A 21,565-nucleotide genomic window follows, 5' to 3' on the forward strand; every position below is an offset into this window, starting at 1 on the left:
CAATAAGCCAGCCTGACCTTTGCTAATATATAAAATCATAGACTCTCCTGAGCTGGAAGGAACACACAGGAATCATGCAGTCCAAGCCCTGTCCCTGCACAGACACCCCAAAAATCCCTCCCTGGGCATCCCTGGCAGTGCTGTCCAAACACTCCTGGAGCAGGTTGGGGCTGGGACCACATTTCATGCTATTATATATCAGACTTCTGGGCAAGACAAACCCAGAGCAAAAGCTGTGATCCCAAAACAGACCCAGAGCAAAAGCTGTGATCAAAAAAAAAAAAAAAAAAAAAACACAAAAACCCAGAGCAAAAGCTGTGATCCAAAGTCCAAGAAGCAGAAGTTGACCTTCCCTAAACCAGGCCTAACAACTGCAGCAACACAGGTCATTCCTGTGTGCTTGTCACTGTAGTTTAACTCAGATTTAGGAGAGCAAGAACATGGATCAGGCATTCAAAATACTCCTCCCTTGGCTGGTCTTGCTGAGGTTAAGTAAAAGGATGGGGTTAAAACTTGTCAAGAGTTCCACGGAATATCAACACCAGTTATTAGCATCAACCAGGGATGTGCTTAGATCCTTTTCACCCCCGTTATGGCCACTTGAGGGATTTGGAATATCTACCTGGATTGCCTGAGGAAGGCTATGGCCCGGTAGCCAATGTCCCTCCTGTAGATGGCCCCCTGGAAGTGGATGGCAGCCACTCCCAGGTTGGCCTCCTGCAGCGCCGTGGGCAGGTCCTCCTTGATGGCCGTGACCGTGAGCACTCTGCCCCCGCTGGTCACCACCCTGCCATCCTTCAGGGCTGTGCCTGCGTGGAACACCTCCAGGCCCAGCTGCTTGGCCTTAGCAAGCCCTGTGGGTGTTGTGAAAAACATCAGCTGTTGGTTAGAATGTTCTCAATGAAGAGAGACCGAGCACTTCGTGTCTGAAAACCGCAAAGTCAGGGTGATCCTGCTGGGAAATGGGAATAAAGCTGTAAAAAATACCTCTGGAGGAGAGACGAGTCTACCTGTGTGCTCAGGGATGTGGGAGGAGGTGTTTAGGTGACACAAAACATCTGATTCCAGCTGGGGTTTATGCCTCAGTGGCACCCAGAGCACAAAAGGTCAGCATCAGCGTGACCCAGGAACCCTGATCAGAACCACCTGACTGCAGCAGGTATTAAATATCAATGCTGTGCCAATATCAAATTACAACAGCATGGAGGACTGAAAATACACCAAAATCAACTGAGATGTGTGAAAATTTAGCTGCTCTTGCTGACCCAGAAGCAGGGTTTCTATGAATCTCAGTTGCAGTGATTCACCTTCAAGCAGCAGGAGAGAGGCTGGGGGAGAATGAGCCTCCTGCAGCTCCTCCTACTCTATTTACCTGTTATTTCCAAACCCTTGGGATATGTCCCTGGGTAGCCTTGACTAGCCATGACCACAGTCACAGCTGCACTGTCCTCTTTCCAGGCTGGCATGGAGCTGGCCAACCTCCTGTTGATCACTGCCTGCATAACCTCGTACAGGTCACTCCTCAGCAGGGGCAGAATCACCTGCAGAAACACACAGCAGCAAATCAAATCATTGTCTTCCCTGGCCTTGAAAAGACACCAGTGCAGCTGTGAAAGCAGCACTAAACATGCCCACATATTGTACTTTCACACATCAGACATGCAGTGTGTAAATCTGAGAGCCCTTAAAAATACTTGTCCTTGAAGAGAATTTCTGTGGGTAAAAGAATTGCTGCATATGGAAAGGAAAGGGTGAGGACAAAGAACTTAATTTGTTCTGAAGAATAGAAATTAAGAGTTTTGTTCCACTTGTCAACAGGGAGCAAGGAAAAATCCAGAATCCATTCCAGAAAAGACAGGGAAGTGCTGAGCTCGTCTCAAGCTGACCTTTGCAAAGCCCAGACTTGAGTCCAGCCTACTGAAATGCTCTCTGGAATGGAACAATTTCCTAGCAGAGCTTCTGCCTTGAACAAACAACCCAAATATTTTAAGTCTTAGTGATTTAAAATTCTGATTATTCACCCCAAATCTGGTTAACAAAAGTGGTAGATGGTCACAGATTTTACTCCTCCCATAATGCCAAATTGTACAAAATAACTCACCTGACACTCTGGGTCACCAAATCTGCAGTTAAATTCCAGAACTTTAGGCCCATCTTTGGTGAGCATTAATCCAGCATAAAGCACACCTGGAACAAAAAATGATACAAAAAGATCTCTCAGGAACTCACTTGTTTTGAATCTGTTGATAACAGAGTTTAAAAGGCTGCCACCTGTGCTCAGTGAATTTGAGAAATGGTAAAAAGAAATCAGGCATAAATAGTTGTCACAATTTTACAGCTTATTTTGGAACATTTTCCTTTCTGTTCCTCCTCACTTGAGGAATTATCCCCTGTTCATGATTTCTGAATCAAGGCTCTGGTACCAAAATCGGTTCTTAATAAATTAAAGCTGTTTCCCTTAACCTCCAGCGTGAGTTAGGCTACAAAGAGGGAAAAACAAAATAAAACATGGTTCTCCTTATGATTACAAATCCCAAAGTTTTGTACATACCCAAATAGGGGACACCTTCTTTCCTCATGCCATCAACAGTCTTCTGAAGAACAGTCTCTCTTATCTTCTGCAGCAAATCTTTAGAAATCTAACAAAAAAGGATTAGAAACCAGTGTATGTAAAAAGGCAGGGCTTGGTTTTGTGTTTATAAAAACCAAGCAGAATTCTTGGATGGTCTCTTGCTAACTCAAATGGAAAGCTCAGAATGTTTTTCTCTCTATTTCTGCCAACAGAAGTTCCCTATCAAACAAACCCCAAATTGACCATTAGCTTTGTTTGGAACAAAGCAAAACTCTGAGTTTAGACCTTTGGTTCTGATGAGCAGCATTTCACAACACTTAAATCACAATCAAATACAAATTTGCAGACATAACCCTGCCTTCTTTATAATTCCAAGTAATTCAGTGGAGACACCCTCCTCTTCAGAGAAATTAGTGGAGCTGGGATTTTACTTGGCCAAGAGCTTTAGGCAGCTCTTTCCATCCAGCAGAGCCCATTCCTTCCTGCTCCTCATGCTGGAATTAAACATTCCCACAGGCTGTCAGTGACAGCTGGAGTGAAACATCCCCTCATCAGTCCCTTTGTCCTTCCTTATCAGTCCTTCCTCACCTGAGGAGCTGGGGAATAAGCTCCCATCCCTCCTGTGTTGGGGCCTTCATCTCCATCCATCAGCCTCTTGTGGTCCTGGGCCGGGGGCATGGGAGCAATGGTGACACCATCACTGAAACACAGGCACTGAAACAAGAACAAGAGTTAAAAACCCTGGATATGGTTAAAATTAAAGTGCTATTGGTGCAAATAGAGTTGATTTTCAGTGTGACAAAGGGATATTTGAGAGGATAAACTCTGCCTCCCTGATAAAATAAGTGATGGGTTCAAGGCATTAGCCTTTTCCTCAGGAAGCTGGGAATCATTTTGTGTGACCTTCCTTCAGAAATCAATAAAACCTAGAAAAATGATACCATCAGCAGTTGCACTGAAGAGAAATACTCAAAAGGTTTTAAAAAAATTAAAATACTGAATGATGCAAATTACTTTTTCCTTTCCCCTCCCAGCCCCTGCCCTGGAAGGAAGGCATTATTTTCCTTTCAAGACTTTCTTTTCCTTGCTGATAAAGCTATTTATTTGTATTTATAAATTATTTATATAGCAGTTGCTTTTATCCTCAGTATCTTCAGAATAACAAGGCTGCTGGCATTTTCTGGAACTGGATGATGTTGTGCACTCAGACTGGGTAATGTTGGACTAATGGAAGCAGTACTCAAAACCATTTTTACAATGCTAATTCTAAAACCAGCAAGGATCCAAGATAAGCCACACAGCTGTCTCTAACCAATACAATTTTATTTATAAGCAGGGAATGGTTTTAATTTAACTGATAAAATCCTCCACTCTGTAGGTGAAGGCACTTAGACAATTTAGAACCAAAGTCTTACAGTGAGATGCACTTACAGAAATTTCTTCTCCTTCAAGACGTTCTTCAACAACAACAGTTTCCCCAGCTGTGCCAAAACTCTTATCCTACAGTGAAACAAAATCTCTTTAGTTCTGTTTCAGTTTTAAACTAATGAAAATGCAACAAGAAAAAAGTATTTTTAATACAGCCAAAAATGCAGCACAGGTTTGAGATGATTAATCCATTCTCCCCCCAGGGATGTCAGCAGTGGTGAAATCCCTACTCCTCGTCTCTCTTTATTCTTAAATAAATGCAGGGTTTATTAGTGAATATTTTCAAATGGCAGAGGGTATTTGTGATTAATGAGCAATTCCTCAGGCTCTGCCTGCTGAAATTCACCCCAACAGCAGTGACAGCCAAGTCTCCAGTCTGCACTTTCACTGGATAAAAAAGTGCAATTTTATACAACACACAGGAAGGGAGCAAGATTCTCATATGCCAGTGCAATGTTTGAACATTGACTGCATGTTCTGGATAATTAAGAAATTAATAACGACCAGCCCACACTGCCAAGGTGATTTTGGGTCTCTGGAAATCTCTAACTCGCAGGTTTTTGTAGAAGACATTGGACTCTGTTCAGACATGAATTTTGCAGTGATCATAGACCCCCAAAATGTGACTGCAGCACTCATGCTCTGACTCCTGAAGCATAAGTGTGTCACAGAATGTGTCCCAAGGATCAACAGAGCTCTATGGAATTTCAGGGTGCTGTGCTGCTGACACCAGCTGAGGGCCTGAGCTGGGAGCCTCAGCTCTGTGCTCCTCACTGGGCAGATAAAATTACTTCATTTGGCCTCACTTCAAATCTTGATGCTCCAAGTATGCTTGTGGAATATCCTTTCTCAATGTGAACTTCACTTGAAATAATCCCAGCAGAATTTTATTACACACTGAAATGCATTGCTTGGTCCTAATGGTGCTTGTAAAGATCCACCTCAGTCCCTGAGGAGCACCTCCTGCACTGTGGGACCTCTTGGACTGCAGGAGTCTCATACAGTGAAAAAAAAAAGGAATTGCATCTATAAATAAGTGAAATAAGGGTGGCTTTTCATGAAGAATGGTTTTATTTTAGCCTACAGGAACTGCACCTCAAGCCATAAATACAACAGAGTTTCACAGCTGGCCAAATGAACGGGTAAAAGGTTTGATGTCTTACAGCCACGTTCCTATGACATGAAATAAGGAATATCTGTGGTGCTCTGAGGTGGTGAAGAGCTGATCTGGTGTGAGACATTCCTTCTCACCTGCATGATTTCAGTGACAGCTTTGCAGGCCTGCTCCTTGGTCGAAGCCACGATGACTCCTTTGCCAGCTGCCAGGCCACTGGCTTTGACAACCAAGGCAGGGAAGGTGGCACTGCCAAGGCACAAGACAGACATTCAGCATCAACAGTCCTTGCAAGGACATTTTGAACATTTCAAGAGTTGAAAAATCAAAGTATTTCTCAGTTTCATGGCAACCTTATTGAATAACACACAAATCACACCAGGCTCCTCTCGTTATGCTCTGCCTGAGAAAGGTTCCTGCTTCTTTTCCTCACCAGGGAATTTCCTGACTGTTCATTACTGCTTTCCATTTGGGAATTTACTCTTGTAAATAGTAAAATCTGGCTTGCACTGTGATGAGGAAATCATCAGCTGCTGAGTAATTCTCCAGGTTTTTTGGTGGAGAAAAGGGATAAGAAGGCAGCACAGATGGCTCTGGGCTGCTCTCTGCCTTGCCCCAGCAGGCAGACTGAATAAAAAATAACAGCTTGTCCTACATTCTCCTGCAAAGATCTGAACTTGCATTCCATTTGAGAGCAGGAGGAACCATTTTTCTCAGACTTGCTGCAGTTTGAGAGAGTCATGGTAGTCAATCCTTTGAAACCTTTGCAGATGTTCTATCCCAGAGGTATGGATACCTGAGCAATCATTGATTGGTTTGCCTATCCAGCACTCTGTCAGTAAGAATATGTCTAAAATGCCCAGAATTGTACCTGTTGATAAAGGCACATGCTGCTTTGGGATCAGTGAAGGATTTCCATCTGGCAGTGGGGATCTCATGACGATCCAGAAAGGCTTTGGTAAAGCTCTTACTGGACTCCAGCTGAGCTGCCTTTGCTGTGGGGCCAAAACACTTGATCCCAGCTGCTGTCAAGTCATCCACAATTCCTAAACACAAAACATGTCATAAATCTCCAGATGCTTTGTGGGAGTCAGCCCAGCCAAGCCCAGGGCTGGACTGATTCTTTGGAGCAAGAATGCCAGGAATAGAAGTCATCTGTGTCTGCAGTGCCTGTTTTCCTCCCTAGAACCAGGAGCAGTAACCCTGCACCACTGCAGGCCCTCAGGATGCACTGGGTTTGGGAAGGGATGACAATCCCCCCTTGGTTTATGACTGCTTGGAGCTAAAAGGTCAACATGAGTCTTTGGTGAAGATGCCAAAAAGTTTAAGCAGAAAAACTACCAGCATGTTTATAATTAGTTGTTTTTTTTTAACCAAGACTCAAATGATAATTATTTCAAAACATGAAAACTCCATAGGAACACCAAAACTGGCTTTCTTGCTTACACACTACCCTTCAGAAATTCCTTTTCACCTCAGCACAACTCTGGATTTCAGGGAAACTACTCAGAGGATCTGTTTTCATTCAGACTGGAGACACTGCTGAGTGATGCACAGATGAGGACTAAAATTTACTTTCTTCTTAAATGCTGAAGGCTGTGATTTCCAGCTTGTGTCTCTTACCAGCAGCAAGAGGAACCTCAGGACCAACCACCACCAGCCTGATGTCCTGGTCCCTGCAGAACTGGGCAACAGCAGCGTGGTCACTGACTGGAACAGCTGTTGGAGACACAAAACAGGGAAAAATCCCATCCATGGGTGCTCCTCAGCACTGAGTTATGAGTGAGGCCGACACTGACAGAGACCCAAAACCCAGCCCCAAACCCCAGACAAAGGCTCTGGTTGGACATCCACTGCCATAAATCACAAATTCATGGAATGTCCTGAGCTGGAGGGACCCCCAGGGATCCCCCAGTGCCAGCCCTGCCCTGCCCAGACCCACCAGCCCCAGCCTGGGCATCCCTGGCAGCGCTGGCCAAAGGCTCCTGCAGCTCTGGCAGCCTCGGGGCCGTGCCCATTCCCTGGGCAGTGCCAGCACCTCTGGGGAAGAGCCTTTCCCTGATTGCAGCCTGAGCTGGCCTGGCCCAGCCCCAGGCGCTCCCTGGTGCTGTCCCTGGCCCAGAGCAGAGATCGGAGCTGTCCCTGCAGCCCCGGGGAGCTCTGACCTCAGGCTGCTCCAGGCTGAGCTGCCCCAGGGACCTCGGGGGTCCCTCCGGACCTTCCCCACCTCCACAGCCCTGTCAACCCACCTTGCTCTTGAGAATGGGGGAAAAAAAAGCTCTGGGATCCCCTGGGCTGCTAGCCAGCAAACTGGTCTGACCCCTAGGAACACCCGGCTGGCCAGCACAAGCAGCATTGCAAAGAATCCAAGAAAACAAAAAGACCCCAAAGGGAAAATAAAATATCATTTCTTTCCAGCAAGTCCCCTCCCTAAGAAGGGTCACCATGGAGCTTTGCAGAGGTAAGACCAGGCTGGATGGGGCTTGGAGCAGCCTGGGACAGTGGAAGGTTCCCCTGCCCATGGCAAGGGTGGCACTGGATGGGCTTTAAGGTCCCTTCCAACCCAAACCATTCCACAATTCTGTGTTTTTATGATCTCGGTGCCAGGAGGGTGTTGGGGATGAAACAAATGGCTGGTGGTAGAATTCCAACTCATCTTTTTTCTTTTTTTTTTTCTCTGTCTGTAGTGGTATCTAAAAATTGCACTAAACTGAGCAATCTGAATGCAAGGGGAATCAGAACTTTTTTTTTGCATTATGTTAATTAAGAAGGACACTGTGCTGTCATCATGGCTGAGGATATGTGGGCTTGGGCTGTTACAACCCTTATCTTTCCAAAAACAAACATCCAACGTGATGACACTTGGAATGCCCCAAACTGTGCAAACAAAAGAAACGTCCTGCACCAAAGACAATAATGTCAATCCCATGATCCAAAAGTTACGCAAAAGGCCCTGCAATTCCCCTGGTTTATCATGAATAAATAAAGACAAGGTCTGCAGAGGAGAGAAACACAGATCCAGAGAGCCAGAAAAGAGGAGCCCAACGTGGATTGGCTGCCTGTGCAGGGAGGAGACTGCATACAGAAGGCACAGTGCTGGCAAAGGGAGCACAGAATCCCAGGATCACCAGGGCTGGAGGAGCCCTTCAGGATCACCCAGTGCCACCCAGCATCACCCAAACCCTGTCCCCAGGGCCACATCCAGATCACCCAGTGCCACCCAGCATCACCCCAAACCCTGTCCCCAGGGCCACATCCAGATCACCCAGTGCCACCCAGCATCACCCCAAACCCTGTCCCCAGGGCCACATCCAGATCACCCAGTGCCACCCAGCATCACCCCAAACCCTGTCCCCAGGGCCACATCCAGACTCCTTTAGAGGAGTGCCAGAGACAGTGACCCCACCACTCCCTGGGCGATTCCTTCCAAGCTGACCACTCTGGCAGGGAAAAACTGTTTCCAATCTCCAATCTGACCTCCCCTGGTGTAATTTAGGGCCATTTTCTCTTGTCCTTTCCCCTGGGACATGGCAATACACTGGGAGCTGATGGTCACCTCCAGCCAGTTTCTGGGGTGTGATGAGAGAAGAAGGGGATGACAGGATTTGGGTCAGTCCCACTGTGCTCCCCCTACCCTGGATGAATAAATTCATTGAATTATTGAACTCCAGACTTGTGTGAGTTGGGAGGGACCTCACAGCCCACCCAGTGCCACCCCTGCCATGGCAGGGACACCTCCCACTGTGCCAGGCTGCTCCAGCCCCAGTGTCCAACCTGGCCTTGGGCACTGCCAGGGATCCAGGGCAGCCCCAGCAGTACCAGAGCTTGCCCAGCAGCCAGGGAACAATTCCTTCCCATAAAATTTCCTGATTCTACAACAGAATCTACATTTTGGTTATAGATTTTCCCCGTTCAGGTGGGGTGGGGGAACACCCACACAGAACACAAATAAAAATCAGCTCCTTGGCACCTCTTTAACAGCCCAATTATTTTGTTCCACCAACGAAGGCATTTTTGACTCCCATGTGCAGCTGATGCCAGCTGACTTCTGGCTCACCTGAAAGCACAACACACCTGTGCCAGGGGCTCCCACACACAGGGAACAATTCCTGCCCAATCTCCCATCCAACCCTGCCCTCTGGCAGTGAGAAGCCATTTCCCCTTTTCCTGGCACTCCAGACACTCCTGTCCCTCTCCAAGCAGGGAAAGGAGAGAGCCTGGAAGTCACCCCAGGTTTCTTGCTGCAGGTTTCATTTCATGATATGAACAGTGAGCGTGGCACAAGATTTACACGATGGAGAAATGTCCTAACAACAAACAGGAAAGAACAAATTGTGTTGTTTATCTATGATTTTAACTTTCCTCCAAAATGCCATTTTTCTTAAGTTGTTGACTGAAAGGGGACATTTCTGTAGCTGTGTTTGACTGCTTAAAACAACAGCTGAACATTCCTTTGGAACCAGACAGGAGGACCCTGGCCCGAGGCTTTCAAGGGTGGAGCTTAAATTTCAGAGCACAAGTTACACTGAGAGGTAAAATGTGACAGAAGGAGGTGTCAGGATGTTGAAGTCCACTCACAGACACACCTATTCATTCAGCAAGCCATTGTCTTGGGCCTGCACCAAATCTGTCTTGATAACACACCTAAATTAAATATAAACCTTATTTAGGCACCCAAACTAAATCCCACTTTATTGCTGGAAACAATTATCAGTTCAGATAAACCACAATTTTTTTTTTTCTTACTTGAGTACAAAGTTTGAAATTGAGGCTATTTGTAATTTTCAGCTCACTTTCTCATGTTTCAGTAATCACCCAAGACCCAGAGCTGCAATTCTAATTAAAGGCAATTCCATGACCCACGAAGGGAGAATGAACTTTCAGAGCAAAATCTTAATTATACCAAAAAACTCCCAGAAACCAGGGAAGGAATTTTCCAGATATCCCAGGTATTGAGGCCCACACAACATAACAGAGCTCAGGTACTTCTGTAAGGCAATTCCCCATTTTCCACCCTGAGTTAAATCAAGGCCCCAGTGACAGCACTGGAATTCCTGAACAGGTCAGACAAATTCTTTCCTTAAAAACCCACATAAGTCAAACTCTTCATAAATTCTAGGTTCTCCCTGGGGTGGTGAAGATTTCTCTCCAAATGCACAGGTGAGCCCATGTGCAGAACAAAACTATCTATTCCACATGGAAATTTCATAGACCTAGCTCAAGATCAAGCATTTTTCCATTACTGGTGCAATGTTTTTTATGAGATGAAAGGGAGAAAAAGTTTAAAAAGGGAGTTTAAAAAGGCACAGCTTAAAAAAAAAACCACTTGAATTTCCATTCCACAGGCCCTGCAGCCTGGCATTGACCCATTTAGCACAAGGGTAGAGGGGATTTTTTGACTCTCTGATCTTGTCAAGCTCTTCTTTCCAGGCCTCTCCTCAGAGGCCAAACAGAGCAAAAAACCTGGAGTGAGGAGCTCACTCATGATGCTGTGACTGGACAAACAAATTCAGGACAAAGTTGTTTCAAAAGCTTGTAATTAAGCATTCCAAGGGAATTCTATTCAGTAATTACCTGCTGTACAAGAACCTGGCAGCACTCATGTTTCCACATGAGACAACAACACACAAAGCTGCTCCCACACCAGCACAAGTGCAGAAAATGGATGTGTCTGACCCACATTCACATGCATCCTGTATTAACTTGAACTCCACACCTTGACACATGTTCTGAAGGGAAAACTGAAGTTTTAGGCAGGTTAAAGCCCCTAAATCAGGATCAGCTGTGTAAAGGACACAGCAGTCTCTGTGGTTTGGACTGGTTCCCTGGGTGTCAGCACCTCAGACCAAGCTTTTTTGAAATGCAGCTCCAAATTTTGGATGCTCAATTTGCAACATCTGAAGCTTGATTTTTCAAAATAAATAACTATGAAAAGTCACAATTACAGCCAGTCAGAGCTTAATATGTTAAACTAAGAGCTCCAATCGAGCAGGCAGAGAATTATTTGAAGATAACCTTGATTTCTTAAGGTCACCAAGACAAAGGTATGAATTTATGCTCACAGTGACAGAGTGCTCTTGTCACAGGCTGTGGGGATCATGGGGTTTCAACACAGTTCTGAGAGCACAAGAGGGAATTCAGATGGCAAACACAGCAACTATCCTGAGTTGGATTCCCAGAGGAAAAGCTCTGGCTGAATCCTCCAAACCCCAACCTAAAGAATGAGACTTCACAGTTGAGATCTTATAAAATTAATTACACAACTTACACAGGGCTTTGTTCAGACACTTTTTTTTCTTCTTAACTATGGATATTCTCAGTTCAGTCAGAGAGAAAAAGAGAGATTTCTGCCAGGCTAAGCCTGGGAAAAAGTCCGGGAGGAATGTAAACAATTATTATCACTCTTTCTGTTCATATTGTTTATAGATATGTTCTACCACCATGTGCTATTCATAGTACACCAATGGTGTGAAAGGTTTTCACTTTGAGACCAATCGTATTTCACCTCAGAGATCCTGGTTATAACAGAGGAACACTATTTGTTAATGAAGTTTCATTCTTTGCTTTCTGAACTTGGAGTCATTTTATTCCCATCCCTGCCTCAACAGCGACACTTAACTGCATCTAAAATCTAGTCACATGCCCAAAGCCTTAAAAAATGGTAATCCATCATCAGTTTGTTTATGGGTTATGTTGATTTATGGGGCATTGTTTTAAAGATGAGTTGGTTAAAGATAAAAGGTTTTATTATTTATTTTTTAAATTGTTTTTATTTTTGGGAATAGGGACTTTTTTTTGGGGGGGTATAGAATTTTTTGTTGTTTACATTTTTAATAGGATTGTAGTTATATGCATTAACCAGTAAATCTTAAAATTAAAAAAAACTTAAATTAGGGAACCAAAACCACTACACAAAAATTAATATTTCCATTCAATTACAAAACACCACAATCATCATCATCATTATTCATTATCATCATCATCATCCTTTCACACTACCAGCTGTGATTTCAGCACAGCAACATCCTGGTTGGATGACCAAATTTAAAATTGGTATTTTTTTTGGTTTTACCTGAATTGGAGATTTTCCCATTGTCAGCTGTGCCTGCGTTTCCTGGAGCCACAAACACGTGTTTGACGTGTGGGGACTGGGCCAACTTCCAGGCCAGGGCGTGCTCCCTGCCCCCGCTGCCGATCACCAGCACCCGCTCAGCCATGGCCCTGCAGGAAAGCAGGACAAAGGAAAACAGCTGGAATGAGCTGGGGGCAAAGGAAAACAGCTGGAATGAGCTGGGGAGCTGGGGAAGGCAAGAGCTTCATCAGATACACACTAAACTTCACCAATGATACACGCTAAACTTCCAAGGCTGAGCTGACCCTGAGCACGACAGGAACCCACCAGGAAAAACTAACCTGATTGGAAACTGCTCCCACGTATACAGAAATCTGGGATAGAGGAAAAAACCCAGCTGAGTGATCAGGCTAGGATTTGCAGCCTAGAGATTCACAGACAGGATGGTTTGGGTTGGAAGGGACCTTACACCCACCCAGTGCCACCCCTGCCATGGCAGGGACACCTTCCACTGTCCCAGGCTGCTCCAAGCCCCAGTGTCCAACCTGGCCTGGGACAGGGATGGGGAGTTCACAGCCTCTCTGAGCAACAATTCCTTGGAGAATCCAAGCCTGCAAAGGTCAAAGCCCTTCTGATGCACCCACTGTATGAACACAAACTGTTTGGAGCTCGATGGGGCCACTCAAGAAATTTTAGAGGCAATGACTGAAAAGCTCTGAACACCTCGTGGAAAGGAAAGCATCCGAGCAATGAGACAAGGAAGTAATTTCTAGCTCTGGCTTTCCTTGGAGAGAACAACTACAAGGCCAGCAACAGGTGGAATTAAAAAAGGAGCTCACTCACACAAGGTAGAATGGGGTATCCATTCCACTCTCCCATTTGAGTGAGGTTTGGATTAAAAACACATGGACATTCTGCTGGGCAGTGGGAACAGCAGCATGGGTGACCACGTCATCACCTGGGTGTGCACAGCCAGCTAAAGCACGTGGGGCTCACAGCAAAAGTACAACGTGTTCTCTGGGCAGCTCTGGAAGCCTCTGCTCCCTGAGATTTACTGTTCTGTGTACTCTCCACATATTTACTGATGGAAGAGTTCACTTGCACTGATAAAATCCACTAGAATTCAGAAAAACAGTAAAGAAAGAAAGGAAGGACATAATTTATAAAGTAGTTCTGTATGTCCTTATTTGGAGCTAAAATAATAGTTTGGTTTGGGTTGGGAGGGACATTAAAACTCATCCCATTCCAACCCTGCCTACCATGGACAGCGACACCTCCCACTGTCCCAGGCTGCTCCAGCCCCAGTGTGCAACCCGGCCCTGGGCACTGCCAGGGATCCAGGGGAATCTGGGAATTCCATCCCAGCCAGGGAACAATTCCCAATCTCCCACCCAGCCCTGCCCTCTGGCAGTAGGGAGTCATTCCCTGGCTCCTGTCCCTCCATCCTTGTCCCCAGTCCCTCTGCAGCTCTCCTGGAGCCCCTCCAGGCCCTGGCAGGGCTCTGAGCTCTCCCTGGAGCTTCTCCTCTCCAGGCTGAGCATTCCCAGCTCTCCCAGCCTGGCTGTTGGGATCAGCTCCCATTCTCCCACTGCTGGGGGGAGGAACAGAGCCCAGAGAAGAGTTCAGGACAAAAGGAGCCACGAGTGCCCCTGATGTAATCCCAGCACACACAACACACAACAGGGTCACTGCTTCACACAGCCGGTCACTGACCTGCACGTGGCCAGTGCCCTGGCTGAGCTCCGAGCCCCCTGTGCAGGAGGGCAAGACAACACAAAATATATCTTAGAAAAAGGGGAAAAAACAAACAAAATCCAGGGGATTTCTAAGGGAACAGCAAAAATGAGCCAAAGCAGGTTTTCAGATGAGGCAGGGATGTGCCTTTCCCTCACATCAGCTGCTACAGCTTGACTTGACTAAAGCTACCCTGGTGAGGCAAAATATCTGCAGTAGGTAAAACATCCCAACAGAATAAAGTCAAAATAAATGTGGATAGAAGGATAAAATACAGAAAATTAACACTGAGTTGTTTGCTATCAACTAAACAAGCCAGAGCTAATATTTAATGGTAGTTTCATGCTGGGGGAGACCAAGAGGTTTTTAACCCAGTGTTGGGTCAAATGTAGATATTGCAAAGGTACAGACATGTTTTAGTTATAAACCTCCATGATTATTCGCAATAAAAAAGCTCAGGCTAGGCTAAAAATTATCAGTTATTGTATAGATGTTTGGGAAACAATATTATGTTCAACTCTTATGTTACAACTCAAGCAAGAAGAAAAGATAAAAGAATGAGGGATACAGCAAAAGGGGTGAATTAGATAAATACAGTAATATAATAGTAAGGTAGAAGAACACTGATTACACAGCAGGCAGCTGTCTCCTTGAAGTTCAATGAACATTGCCAGTGGTGTCCAGAGCCAGTGGCCACAAAACAGAACTTTTTAATGCAAATTTTATCAGTAATAAGTTGAACTACACACAACATGATTTTCTGGGAAAAAAAAATTCAAAACTTTTAACTTTTAAAATGGTAAAAAAAAAAAATTTTTTTACATGAATTTAAAAACATCAAAACTTCAAACCAGGATGATTTTAAACCCAAGAGAGCCCCTACTCACTGTGTGCTATGTGTACCAGGCTGAGGAGAGCAGGACTCAGGAGCTCAGAGGTACAAAGAGAGCAAACATTGGCAGCCCCTGGTTAAAATGTTCCTGCACCAACATTCCCACCCCACTGATGACCCTGCAGCTAGCCAATGGATGGAATTCCAGCTAGGGACAGGGAACAAAATCTTCCCTACAAAGCTCTAGTAGTGAGAGGCTAAAGCTTTGCAGGACAGGAGCAGCTCACCCTGTTGTTTCTAAACAGAGCAATAAATTCTGGTCCATTCCAGGTTTTTGTTTGGGTTTTTTTTCAGTTAAAAACTGTTCATTAACCAGCTTGTGAACATTCTCTTTATATCTAAAAATCAGGATCTGCACTTTTTGCAATAAATATAAATTAGTCTATGTTACCATCAGCATGATAAATAAGGGGTATGATGCAAATTATCATGGAATGCTTTGGGTTGGGAGAGACCTTTAAATCTCATTCCATCCCATCCCTGCCATGGCAGGGACCCCTCCCACTGTCCCAGGCTGCTCCAGCCCCAGTGTCCAACCTGGAACTGGGCACTGCCAGGGATCCAGGGGCAGCCCCAGCTGCTCTGGGCACTTGTGCCAGGGCCTGCCCACCCTCACAGGAAAGAATTCTTAATTCCCAATCTCCCATCCAGCCTTGCCCTCCTTCATCTTAAGGCCCTTAAGGAATTCACACTCCACTAAGCCCACACTGCTGATCAGCACAGCCTGAAGACTCAGCGACACTGTGGCCACCTCAAGGGACTCACCACGATGGCAACTCACTCCAAGAGTCACCTCCTTTTCTTCCCTGAACTAACACATCCTGGCACTACTGTCAGATGGAAGAATTCAGCACATACAGGACAAAGCTTTCTGCGGGAGCAGTAAACAGAACAAGCCATGTCTGCTACAGTCAAATAATATTTAATCATTTTATATCAAAATGTGAGTGAAGATTAAGTTTCACACATTTGTTTTGAAGCTCAGTGTTATTTGTGCATCCCACTATGGTATCCTAGCAACTTTTATTTAGGAATGTGGCTTGAGAAGAACTTGTGGTGGCAGTGCCAGTTTCAGAGGCTCAGATGTAGCCATGGCAGCCCCTGTTTTATTTTACACTGACACTCAAAGATGTCATGGAGGCCCCTCTGCTGCCCAACAGGACCTCAATTTAAAAATGAAGATCCCAAGAGGCAGCATTCCTTTTTATTTTTGTCACTAATTCAGCAGTCAAAATTTCTTCTCTAAAGAGCTAAATTCATTCACAAGGTAGGTATTTACTCTGTGAAGATTATCACACCCCCGGGATTTTTGGAAGCAATGTGTGAAATCCTTAAATATTCCAAACCGTGGGATGTCATTACCTTCTGCACCCATTGTCTGCTTTGGTAAAGAAGGAGGAGATGTTTCTTTAAAAGATGTTTTAAAATTAAGATAAGGGACATTTCAGAAGAGGGTCTGTTGTTAGATCCTTATATGAAGTGAAAACAGGAAAGAAGAAATGAGTTAATCACTCTGTGTATTCAGGAGGAGAGGAGGCAAGGACAGAGTGGAGACGAGGAGATTCCCAGATCTTATCCATGAGGATGTCAGAACAAAGTCAGCAGGGAGAAGCATCAGCTCAGAGACCTTTATCCTCACTGCAGGAAGGCAGCTGGGGCTCTCCAACAAACCAGGGAACTCTTCCTGCCAAGCAGGGCCTGTGGAGCAGAGAAAATCAAATGAGGGAGACAAACCCCACAGTCCTGAGAGCCTTCCCCACCCCCATTCCTGCACAGGGCATGGGGAGGCTCCAAACACAGGGAACAGTGACATGAGGCTACTCAGGTGCTGTCCCTTCCTCTGTCCCTTCCCAGGGACAGGAGCCACTGACCTTCCCAAACTTACCCTGTGCACACACCTGGAGGTTACACTCACTCCTTGTCTGCTTTAGGAACAGAACTCTGTAAGAAAACATAAGCTCCTTAAGCAATTGATTCTCAAGTGTGATGCAAGATACCTAAATATTCAATCTCAGCTGGGTGGAGTATTTTAATAAGGCAGCGCCTTATCAGCTCACCTCAAACTACAGCAGGAAAGGTGCAACTATAATCAGATCTCTGCACTCCAGCACAAACAGCAAAGCTCACTGCTTCACACAGTATATATATATTTTTTTAATTAAGCTCCAGTGCTGTTGGCTTCCTCTGTGCTCTTTTTTTTTTCCCAGCACTGGGATTCAGGAGAACTCATGCAGGCATCCAAGTTTTTAGATCAATGACATGGTCCTTAGTGTGTCTTAATTCAGGGACAGGTTGGACAGGGCTTGGAGCAACCTGCTCTAATGGAGGGTGTCCTTCAACAGGGCAAGGAGCTGGAACTGGATGAGCTCTGAGGTCCCTTCCAACCTGGACCACCCTGGGAGGCAATGAACCCTACCCTTCTCAGAGCTAATTCTGAAGAATGGCCCAGCACTTTCCCAAACACTACAGACCCAAGCCCAGTGTCTCTGTGAAGGTTCAAATCCACAACTCTCAGCCCTGGAGAGGAGTTCTCATCACTTGGCTTTGGACTAAAGGACAAGGTCCATTCTTCCTTTTGCAGTTAGGCAGGAGAAGAAAAAAAAAAAATCTCACAGGAGACAGGAAAAAGCCCAAATTAGGAGGGCTCTGTAGTTTCCACAGAGGGCTGTGTGTTTCTGACTCTAGCAGTCTGAGCTGTTTATAGGTTTCAGGGTTTTTTTCATAGAGCTGTTATGGAGTAAAAGAATCAAAAGAAGGGATTGGATAAGAAGCCAAAACTTGCAACTTCTTCCTCCAACTTCAAACTTGAAACTTTCTCCTCTCAACTTCAATTCCCTCCTAGGATCCACCCTGCCATCCTTTACTCAGCTCCCAAATTCACTCACAGCCAGGCCATGTGGCCCCCAACCCCCCGTGGGCTGAACCCAGCTCTTGTGCTCTCTAAGTTGAGTCTCTCTGCCCATCCTGAGTGCTCCCAGATCTCAGCACACAGGAGGAGAGCTCCGAGCCCAGGGGCTCTCTGCCAGCTGCTGGCCCCCGTTCAGGCTGGGGATGCGCAAGTCGCAGGTTCAGCGACTGCGGGTGCACCGAGGGCTGAGCTGCCCTTGCTGGGGCAGCACCCATTGGTCCCACCAACCTCTCCCCCTGCAGGCTCTCCTTCCCTCTCCCTCCTGCCTGTGCCAAGGGAGTGCGGTCACTTGGATCAGGAAAACAATGCTGGAAAGCTGACACCACGATGGTAAGCAGTGCAGCAAAGTAAACATGTCTGTATGGGTATATAAAGGAAATACTCCCAGCTTAGTGAGCTGAGGGGTGAAGGATCCCTGAGGGGTGAAGGATCACCACAGCGAGGACAAGGGAAGCAGCAGCACAAGGCAGCCAGGGAGGGTAAAGAGCAAAGCCAGCTGTGCCCTCGGGTCATCCCGATGGCTGGAGGGTCCAGGACACACTGGGTGGCTGTCAATTTCTTGGGGTCCAGAAGGTCAGGGTGACCCCAAGATTGTAAAGAGTCTTTGCTTCCTCAGCCCTATGCAGCCAAAGAAGGAGCCTGGAATGTGTCCAATTGCGACCTGCCAAGCTCTGCCTAGCAAGTCCACCACAGCAGTCTGCCTTCGAGCCTCGGGTGGCTCCCACCTTATATTCTCAAAACTACGTGTACCATGTTTGCAGTTCCCGTACCAATACCTAAGATCTATGTTAGACAGTGTGTCTCTACCTTAAACCAATAGAAAGGTGTCACTATCACAGCAAGTCATGGAGGACAAAAAGAAGGTCAGACACGCCCAAATCCCTCCATCTTGTACCCCCTTGAACCCCATCCTAAAAATCCCAAAATTCTACTTTTCCACCCTATGTGAGTTCAAATATCACACTGCTCAAACCCTTGTGGCTTGTAATTCCTCATACAAAATTGACAGCCTTCTCCACAGGCTAAAATCGAAGCCACAGGTGTTTTTGACTTCATGCCAGGGTCTCCAAGACCCCTGCCAGGGTCTTGAGACAGCCAGGGCAGCCAGAGGGATGTCCTGGATTCCGACAGGTGGCTGCAAGTTTGCATTCCCATTCCCACTTTCTGCCCCAGCCTGTCCCTGATCCCTGGAGAGACACACCAGGGAACCAGGGAGGCAAGACATCCACCTCTCTCTGCATTTTTTTCCTATGTGGTTCACCACCAAGCCAAGTGTGCAGGCAGCTCTGAGGCACAACAAAAAACAGCCATGGCAACCAAACCTGCAAAATGGCCAGAATCCCACAAGGGAACTGCAGGTTTAGGTTGGGGAAGGATTAGGCTCATCCTGAAAGAAAAAAACACAGCCTTAGAAAACTTTTCATTTCCTCAGTCTTGAAGAGCTGCTTAAGTAGCTTGGAGGCCTCCAGAATCTGGTGGCAATTATGATTTGTAGTTAGAGCTTTGGGTTAAATAAGCTTGCTTAACTCATGTGTTTTATTTAGGACAAATTCCTGGCTCTCACCTGGTCATATAGAATCATGAAAGGTTTGGGTTGGAAGGGAACTTAAAGATCGTCTCGTTTCACCTCTTGCCATTCAGTGTGGTGTACAAAACAAAATAAAAGAAAAAAAGGCATTATTATATGTGTCTTTCATGGCCTAAGCTGAAGCTCTGCAAGACAGGTCCCAGACATACCTGTGTCCAGGTATGATCCTCCAAGCATCTGGATTTGGCATTTTTCTAGGCAAAACATTCCATCAAGTTTTGCTGCTAAAAAGAAATAGGATCATAAACTTTTACAACCACCCCCATGGTATTAAATTTGACACCTCAATGATGTAGGTTGCTGCAAGCGTTTTGTATCATGAAAAATACCCTTGAAATGCACTTTCTGTGTTATCCTTTCAGCTACATACCCAAAATTGTGGCATAAGTATTAACTCTGCTCATTAATTCCAATATCTACTGGATAAGTTTTTTTTAATGCTTAAAAAGTTGGTAAGCCTTTGCAAACAGCTGGGAAAGAATTCAAGTGAATCAAAGTCCAAAAGCAGAGACATTCAAAGTTTAATATTTACTTCAAGCAAATATTTCACCACTTTGGCCGTGAAAACCAGGCTGTGACGGGATTGCTACGAGGGCTGTGAGAGATGAGTAATGCCACGGTTGACTCTCACAATTAAAATGCAAGTATCACGTATATTGGTTAGGGGAAGTTTTATAGATTTATAGTTATGTTTTACCACCCCTTGTGCTGTTATCAGGGCAGTTTGGGAAATTTGGGAGGGAGGGATTGTTACTGTGGCAGCACCTGATCTCCAATTGTCAGGAAATGATCTCTACCACTGGCCAGTGAAGGAGGAGGGGATGGGCAGAACTTTGGGAGGGGCCAAAGGGTTCAAAGCACTTGGCGGGGGAAAAAAAAATCCTTTGCTCCTGGTGGCGTAATATTTTTTTCTATTCAGTCTTCTGTTGTATTTTGATAGTTTTAATTTTTTGAAAGCGAGTATAATTTCTCACAGGGCCAAGCCGTGAGGGCCATGCCAGGAGAGGATTTGCCATGAAGGAGATGCTGTGAGGGCCATGCCCTGAGGGAATTGTAATGGGGGCTATGTTGTGAGGGCCCAGCCATGAAAAGGATGCCATGAGAGGGGTGCCATGAGAGGGGTGCCATGAGAGGGGTGCCATGAGGGGGCTGCTGTGAGGGTCAAGCCGTGAGGGCCATGCCCTGAGGGAACTGCTGTGGGGGCTAAGCCATGAGGAGACTGCCATGAGGGCCAAGCCATGAAAATGATGCCATGAGGGGGGTGCCATGAGGGGGCTGCCATGAGGGCCAAGCCATGAAAAGGATGCCATGAGAGGGGTGCCATGAGGGCTGCCGTGAGGGCCATGCCCTGAGGGAATTGTTGTGGGGGCTATGTTGTGAGGGCCCAGCCATGAAAAGGATGCCACGAGGGGGGTGCCATGAGGGCTGCCATGAGGGTCAAGCCGTGAGGGCATTTGCCATTAAGGAGATGCCGTGAGGGCCATGCACTCTGGAACAGCTGTGGGGGCTAAGCCATGAGGAGACTGCCATGAGGGCCAAGCCATGAAAAGGATGCCACGAGGGGGGTGCCATGAGGGGGCTGCCGTGAGGGCATTTGCCATTAAGGAGATGCCGTGAGGGCCATGCACTGAGGGAACTGCTGTGGAGATTGTGCTGTGAGAGCCAAGCCATGAAGGAACAGACATGAGTGGGATGTTATGAGGGGGGTGCCATGAGGGGGCTGCCGTGAGGGCCGAGCCATGAAAAGGATGCCATGAGAGGGGTGCCATGAGGGGGCTGCCATGAGGGCCAAGCCATGAAAAGGATGCCATGAGGGGGGTGCCATGAGGGGGGTGCCATGAGGGGGCTGCCGTGAGGGTCGAGCCATGAAAACGATGCCATGAGGGGGGTGCCATGAGGGGGCTGCCGTGAGGGTCAAGCCGTGAGGGCATTTGCCATGAAGGAGATGCCGCGAGGGCCATGCCCTGAGGTAACTGCTGTGAGGATGATGCTGTGAGGGCCAAGCCATGACAGGGATGCCGTGAGGGGGATGCCCCGTGAGGAGGGAGCGCCCCGCCATTTTGCGGATCCGCGCACACGGCCCCGGGCCGCCCCCCGCGCCCCGCGCCCGCGGGCAGCGGCAGCGCCGGCGCACCGCGAGCTCCGGGACACCGGCAGCCGCACGCCCCAGCGAGCCGCGGCCGCCGCCGACGCGTGACTTCGGTGACTTACTGTGCTCCAGAGAGGACTCGAGGGTGGGAGAAAACCTTCCGGAAAT

General features: G+C 46.7%; 1 protein-coding gene across 8 annotated transcripts in view; it reads right to left on the reverse strand.

The window, feature by feature from the left end:
* GART (phosphoribosylglycinamide formyltransferase, phosphoribosylglycinamide synthetase, phosphoribosylaminoimidazole synthetase) overlaps positions 1–21,565 on the reverse strand; it is a 37,199-nt gene extending 15,634 nt beyond the window's left edge. The window contains exons 1-16 of one of the 8 annotated variants that reach the window (XM_085587541.1): positions 21,520–21,565; positions 19,458–19,532; positions 19,285–19,349; positions 19,043–19,107; positions 16,698–16,753; positions 16,440–16,510; positions 12,187–12,335; positions 6,738–6,833; positions 5,986–6,160; positions 5,252–5,363; positions 4,004–4,072; positions 3,161–3,286; positions 2,552–2,639; positions 2,102–2,187; positions 1,373–1,541; positions 623–854 (exon numbers count right to left, since the gene is read on the reverse strand). In XM_085587541.1, the coding sequence (XP_085443667.1) occupies positions 623–854; positions 1,373–1,541; positions 2,102–2,187; positions 2,552–2,639; positions 3,161–3,286; positions 4,004–4,072; positions 5,252–5,363; positions 5,986–6,160; positions 6,738–6,833; positions 12,187–12,331 (1,298 nt within the window). In that variant the 5' untranslated portion in view covers positions 12,332–12,335; positions 16,440–16,510; positions 16,698–16,753; ... (2 more) ...; positions 19,458–19,532; positions 21,520–21,565. Of the gene's footprint in view, positions 1–622; positions 855–1,372; positions 1,542–2,101; positions 2,188–2,551; positions 2,640–3,160; positions 3,287–4,003; positions 4,073–5,251; positions 5,364–5,985; positions 6,161–6,737; positions 6,834–12,186; positions 12,336–14,807; positions 14,899–16,174; positions 16,305–16,439; positions 16,511–16,697; positions 16,754–19,042; positions 19,108–19,284; positions 19,350–19,457; positions 19,533–21,519 lie in introns of those variants that run through there. The other 7 variants (XM_085587544.1, XM_085587535.1, XM_085587547.1 and 4 more) reach the window with 7 other exon arrangements.

Source organism: Lonchura striata, chromosome 1 (genome assembly GCF_050655825.1).
Source record: "Lonchura striata isolate lonStrDom1 chromosome 1, ASM5065582v1, whole genome shotgun sequence".
NCBI lineage: Eukaryota > Metazoa > Chordata > Aves > Passeriformes > Estrildidae > Lonchura > Lonchura striata.